At 33.6% G+C, this 7,500-nt stretch overlaps 1 protein-coding gene across 2 annotated transcripts in view; it reads left to right on the top strand.

Annotated features, from left to right (window-relative positions):
- LOC125039657 (N-alpha-acetyltransferase 25, NatB auxiliary subunit-like) overlaps positions 1-7,500 on the top strand; it is a 17,901-nt gene that overhangs the window by 305 nt on the left and 10,096 nt on the right. Inside the window, exons 2-4 of one of the 2 annotated variants that reach the window (XM_047633831.1) lie at positions 2,472-2,696; positions 3,653-3,846; positions 7,187-7,324. In XM_047633831.1, the coding sequence (XP_047489787.1) occupies positions 2,472-2,696; positions 3,653-3,846; positions 7,187-7,324 (557 nt within the window). Of the gene's footprint in view, positions 1-2,471; positions 2,697-3,652; positions 3,847-6,676; positions 6,811-7,186; positions 7,325-7,500 lie in introns of those variants that run through there. The other variant, XM_047633832.1, reaches the window with a different exon arrangement.

Genomic DNA, 7,500 nt, shown 5'->3' with positions numbered 1-7,500 from the left:
CTATATTATTATTTATCCCTTCTCTCTCTCCTTTTTCATTTTTCCTGTTGTTTTTGTTTTGAGCTGACGTGGTGCTTTCTTTGTTTTAATTACTTGCAAGTAGGGAAGAAGTTGTGAGTTAGGGGAATTAATCTAAGTTTGTGTTTTTGGAAGTGGGATTGGTGTGGATCAACTTGCTTTAATTAATTATGGCTCATCGTCTTTTTCGTGGTTTGGCGGTGAATTGAGAGTAAATAGTGTATTCTTAATTATTTGACTTTCACAGAGGAGATATATTGTTTCTCGTGTGATTTGAGGCGAACAGAACTAAGCCGTTGTTTGTCTCTGTTGCCTAGCCTGAGGTTTTTACGCTAGCAACCTCCTCCCCAGATATCTAACAGGCTTGGAGGGCTGGTGGGAATTAGGGGATTCCGGAGGGGGCAGGGATAAGTCTTTCAAAATAAGAGTAATTGCTGATTTTCATACGTTTTACTAACCCGCAAGGCATACTTTCTTTACAGTAGTTGCAGTTGCCTCTGTACCTAAGGATATGACTGAAGGGTTCAACAAACATCCTTGATGTAGCCTACAGTTTGGCAGAATAGATTTTAGACTGATTCCTAAATTGATAGTAAATTCCTAAGATACATTGTTAGTGTTTACACCGTACTGCAGCCAGTACAAGAAACACACGTGCACTTCCGTAACATAGCAAATGGCCCTGAACTGTTTCAAGCTGTGCAGAAATATGAACAATAAGCAACAGAAAATTGTTATTATGTATAATTGGCCTGTCTAAGAAAAAGTAGTTTGCAATCAGCATCTGTAGAGTAATTATGTATAACCTTTTTTTCTATCTTACTTTTTTGATAAGAATTTTCTGTTTTTTTCTTATTTTTTTTCCTTTCCCTCAAAATTTGGGGGACGTGGAGAATGGGGTTTGAGAAGCAGGTAACTTGCAGAGGTCCCTAAGGCAAAGAACAGTCAATAGACATATGCATTCCGGGGATTGGGGAAGTGAACAAAATTGCCCATAACAGGAATTTTAAAAAGTGAGCTAAGAGAATGGTATCTTGTATGATATAAAAAAAAACTATTTTTTAAATTTTTTATTTTTTTTTATTTTTTTATTCTATTTTATTTTTTATTTTTTGAAAATTTATCAATTTTCATTTTTGAGTTATACTTACCAAAAATTAAGGGAGGTGTGGGCAGCATTCTCTAAATGTTTCAGAGAAATAACTGTTGTAAAAGATATTTTAAATGGCATGGTTTATATGTATACTCCTTGGGATTAATATGGCATATAATATACCCCCCCCCCCCACACCACCTTTCCACATAATCCGAACATTTCATGGCCTTCAATTCTATTTGTCTGTTTATTTTAGCATTTTAAATTTATTATTGATGATAAAAGGAAACTCTATCAGCTGATTCAAGTTAAAACAGTATTACTAATGTCATGATAACAGGTGCATCAGCTAGGCAACCCTGTCTGATAATGTAAACATCTGTTTCATCTGTTTTTTCTCTTACGGGCTTGAATGAATGATTTACAAGATGACCAAGTGTAGCAAATACATTGCTATTAGATATGGCTATTTGCTAAACACAACAGAAGCGACTGCCATTCCCTGTATGAACAGAAAATTGCAAAAAAAATGTTGCTCTGCCACACAATGGTGCCATCCTCTGCTTCCACCACCTCTGCAGCCTCAGCCTACTCACTTTCCCAAAATATGTGCCAGTAAAAGAAGGAATATATTTCTTAAAGATAATAAAATGAAATAAGGTAGAGAATGCCATGATTTATAGTATTTGATGAAGATAATGTTACAATCATAGTCATGGCAATATGCGAGTGGTTTGCGTTACAGCAAGGTTGTGGGGATGAAATTTTTGTATCACCAAATTGATAAATACAGTGTTGTAGTGATGTTGTGTTGTGCGTGTGTGTGTGTGAACTTCATTTTATACACACTGAAAACCATGAATGTGCAGAGAAAGAATTATCCATTGATAATGATGTCTGTTTATTTCACAATGCATCAGAGAGTTGCTTTTTAGCTGGGCTACGAGAAGAGCCCAGTGACTATGAGGAAAATTATGAAGGTTCTCCTGGAGAGACCTACAGTTCCTCCAGGATATGGAGAAAGGAGAAAATCGATAATGATTTTTTTAAACTTTCTCCAAAATTATTTTTTGAACTTTAAATTATGATATTGTTGTTAGTTTTGATTTACTACATTTTCATCTTAATTTATAAATAGAAAGCAATTTATATGCAGAGTGATTTACAAATGTTATGGATTATTTCTGTTCTGAAGTCTGCACAAGTGTGTTTAATCTTTTCTTTTTGTGTCATAAACTATGTCTTTTTATGTCATAAACTATATGTATGTATACCTCTGTATGTATGTGCATATTTAGTATAAAGCAATAGATAACATATTTTCAAGCTATTTAAAAGCTACCTCTTGCCACCACAGAATGGCTGGACACTGGAAACAACAAGAAGGCCGTGCAGGAGGCAGAGAAGGTCCTGCGGAAACAGCCAAACCTTCACTGTGCACGGGTCTTGAAGGGTCTAGCACTCCTCCGGGTTAGCCGACGGGAGGAATGTGAAGCAGTCATATCCTCAGTCATCAAGGAAAGCCCAACAGATGAAGCAACATTGCAGGCTCTCACGATATGCTTCCGGGAGATGCACCAGCGTGAGTATTTTTAATTTGTCTCTTGTGCCAGTTAAGTAGAAACCAGAATCTACTAAATATGCCTAGATAAATGCTTATATTTATATCATGTATGGAAGGAAGTCTAATAACACATGATGGCTTAAAAAGCCTTGTAGATTTATACTTTCTCACTGATATGCTTATCTGAAAGGCCAATTTAACCCATTATTGATGGTGCCCATATATTCACGCAATAATAAGCTGAAGCCAAATGCCGGTTGGCAGGGATACGCTGTGTGTGCGGTCAGCCAGCTCCAAGCTGTGCATTGCGTGGCTCTAGATGCTGTAATTCAGGAGCTACAGCATCTCAATTGTGGGGTTAAAGTCTAGCTTTTGTCTCAAATTATATATGCTGCAGCCAGACGTGCATGGAGAGAGGTAATTAGGTGCTTCACAAAATTCTGATTTTTTGCCTGAGCAGCTGACTGCACGCTATCCCTGGCACGTGGCTTGGTTTGGCGTTCACAAATCCTGACACCATTGGGTTAAGAACTCCGAAAGTGATATACCAATATAGATATAAAAGATTGTTTGGTTACACTTTACCTATTGTATAGTCATTTAGATTTTTACAAATAATTGATGTATATATACAAATGTTTATTATACATTCTTTTGTTTTTCTTTTATTGGGTATATGTAAGTTTGTGTGGGTAACAGTTTTTTTCAGTGGTAGAAATGTCAAAAGTTTTTTTCATATGCTGCTCAAAGCTTTAACATGAGGTCAGCTTAGTTAACCAGATAATAACCAAAGTAGTGTATTAGGTATTTGTTACATATTGTGAATAGTGTTCATATATTTCTCTACTTGTGTATGTCTGTATCTGTTTTATATATTTATTAATGTGTCTATCTGTGTATGTGTATATAACCTATCATGTACACTTACACAGACATCTTGTCAGATAATTAATCCACAGTTCCTTTTTGTGCAGCGGACCAGATATGTAAGGTGTATGAAATGGCTGTGAAATCAGAACCGAGCAATGAGGAACTGCTCTCCCATCTCTTCATGGCCTATGTGAGAATTGGAGATTACAAGAACCAGCAGCAGACTGCCATGAAACTGTATAAACTGAAGCCAAAAAATCCTTATTACTTTTGGGCAGTAATGAGTCATGTGATGCAGGTAGGCATTTGCACTGGTCAGAGTTACAGAAATATATAGTTTTGTTCTCATAAAGAGAACCAGTGATGTAGCAAGAAACAGAAAAAATATATTCATATATATATATATATATATATATATATATATATATATATATATATATATACATATACTTATATAACTATATCTATAACTATATCTATGTCTATGAATATGTATATATATGTATATAAATATATATATATATATATATATATATATATATATATATATATATATATATACACACACACACACACACACACACACACCTACACATACATATATATATACATATATATAACTATATATATATATCTATATCTATATATATATACATATATACATATATATATACATATATATAACTATATATATATATCTATATCTATATATATACATATATACATATATATATATATATGTATATATGTATATATATAGATATAGATATATATATATAGTTATATATATGTATATATATATGTATATATGTATATATATATAGATATAGATATATATATATAGTTATATATATGTATATATATATGTATGTGTAGGTGTGTGTGTGTGTGTGTGTGTGTGTGTGTGTGTGTATATATATATATATATATATATATATATATATATATATATATATATATATATATATATATATATAAAATATATATAGATATAGATATAGATATAGATATATATATAATATCTATCTATATATAAATATACATATATTTATATTTATATATATATATAAATAAATATATATAAATATATGTGTGTGTGTATGTGTATTAAATTATATATATGTGTGTGTGTGTGTGTGTGTGTGTGTGTGTGTGTGTGTGTGTGTGTGTGTGTGTGTGTATATAAATATATATGTATATGTATATACATATATATATATATATATATATATATATATATATATATATATATATATATTTATATATATACATATATATATATATATATATATATATATGTATATGTATTTACATATATATATATAATACATATATATATATATATATATATATATATATATATATATATATTAATATATATGTATATATATATATATGGATAGATAGGGACATGGACATATATTCACACGCACACACCCACACACACACTCACACGTATACATACAGGGGATCCCTGTTATTCGTTACCCCATTATTTGTCATTTCATTCAAGCATCACTGATGTTTCATTGGTGCTTCATTAACGGCGTTTCACTCTTGTTGAGGGGGTTCGGAAAGTTGCCTGCAAACACATTAAAATCAAACAAGAAACAAAAAATAAAAGAAGCTACAAAGTAAAGATAAATAGAAATGAAATAAGAAAATGAAAACCAGGATATGCATACACGTACTAAAACCTAAAAGTTCATGCGCATTACTAATGAGACTACAGTATACATGAGCAATACATGTCTACTTTCTAGTCACAGAAACAGGTTGTTGCTGCTGCAACAGTGCATTCTCTGGCACTCTTGAGTGTTGATGTTGATTTACCTCTCAGACTCATTAACCCATGGCTCTGGATGCTTCACTGCCATCACACGACCCAAAATACGGGCATTAGGCTTACTTTGAGTGGCCACTCTGACAGGTGTGTGGCTTGTAGGCCTGGGGCACACAAATATTCGTGGGTGATGACAAGACTCCATGCCTCCCCTTTGCAATGTAATTTTCTCTTTTTCTGTATAAGCTTTTCTGCCATTTTCCAATATCTATATTTGTCATACGATTTGTTTTATCCAGATGGTGATAGACAGTTTTCCTTGCGCAGACTCCATATCATCTCTTTGCATAACTCAGTGCAATAATAATAACAATAAGTAACATTTTGTTATTTATGTTTTTCTTTTTTCTTTTTTTTTTTCTTAATATTCAATTAACTTAATACAACCTTCGCTGCCAATCACAGCAGCTAGGAAATAGGATCCTGAGCATGGAAATAGCATCCTCACAGGAGCTAGCATTCTTCCAGTCATAGCTCACAGATGGTACATTCCACACTCGTTTATTGATGAAAATAATGTAAAAGCCCTTTCCTGACTGTCACATGAGTCTAATCACTCTCCCAGAGCTTTGTGATTTCCTTCACCGTAGCCTTTAGCCAAGTTTTTCACAGTGGCAAGTTTGCGTCACCCCAGCCCACAGCCAAATTTTCTCATGATGGCATGTCCACGTTACCTTTCCCTCAGACCAATTGTTTTCATTACGTAGTGGTCACATCATCTGGATTGTAGAGCTCAATGGATAATGGTTGATACAAACCCAGCCAAAGCTAAGTTTTGAAATGCTGTGTTGATGCAAATGATGAAAATAATGAAAAGGAAGGAAAGCAGCAAATGCACCGTTGATAATAGGCACTTAGGGGCTTGATTTTTAAATTTTTGAAAAAAGTTTTGAAATATTCAATAAAATTAATAGCCATTCTAATAAGTTCTTGGTGGAGTATGATGGGAAAATGTGCAAAACTGAGTAATTTGCTAACACCCTACACCTCCCGAATTGATAATGCATCTATCATGGAGGTGTGTACGTAAATACATTAATCTTAGAAGTTGTTTGTTTGGCTAAGATAAATGAAATTCAGTATCACATAGCATTCTGGGATATTATACACCAGCTGGCAACTTTGTCCCAGTATATATACATATTCAGAACTCTTTAGATATTACAAGCAAAAGAAGCTAGAAAGAAACCAACTACCCTTACTCTTTTTGTAAATGGCGTATCAAATGTGGAATGTATGATGATCCTCACCCATCCGCCTCAATCACTCCTGATTCCTTCACAAGAAACCTGATTGGAAATGAAGATGAGATGGCTGATGTAAGAGGTGATGATCCTCTCCCATCTACCTGTGCATATCTCAACCCTTGTTCTCATCGCCTCTGCCACCTGCCGGCGGCCACCCCTCTGAACTTGTGTTGTGAGTAATAATTACACCATTTTTCACATCCGACGTTTGCATTTCTCTTTTTTATTAGTTTTATTTTTTTAAAAATCTAGGTATTACTCCTTATAGTATTATCTTAAGAATATAACGGTATGCATAATTAAACCACCATATATTACAATCCTAGTCCATATTACACCCTCTTATAATGCATTCCTATAGGATATTGCGTATCGTTATTCGTCATATTTTTCTGGTTCATATTAACGATGAATAATGGGGATCCCTCTACATACATATATACATACATATCAACATACATACGGTGTACCTGTAATGCATATATGTGTTTTTGTGTCTACAGTTTATGTATTTCAGGCTCAGAAGAAACCCTTTTTTCTTTGGACAGGCTCACAAATCAGCTGACCCAAAAGGGAAAAAAGTTAGTCTTCTGCTGGCAGAGAGAATGGTAGATAAATTTGTTAAGGAAGGCAAGATTGAAGCAGAAGCAGAAGTTTTAACTTATCTCCACATCTTGGAGACACAGGTGAGCCAGGCAAATTTCAAGGAGTCCATTATCTCAGTTTCATCAGGGAACATGGAGTGAAACATCTGAAGAGAGGAGAATGCTGAATTGTATGGAGGAAATAGAGCATTCATTTCACTCCATTAAGATTAGATATTTATGAACTTGCTTTTCCTTGAAGATCAAGGCTGTTAGTG

Source organism: Penaeus chinensis, chromosome 27, assembly GCF_019202785.1.
Source record: "Penaeus chinensis breed Huanghai No. 1 chromosome 27, ASM1920278v2, whole genome shotgun sequence".
Taxonomy (NCBI): Eukaryota; Metazoa; Arthropoda; class Malacostraca; order Decapoda; family Penaeidae; genus Penaeus; species Penaeus chinensis.
The sequence above is the reverse complement of the archived record's forward strand: the minus strand, read 5'-3'. Positions and strand labels throughout refer to the sequence as shown.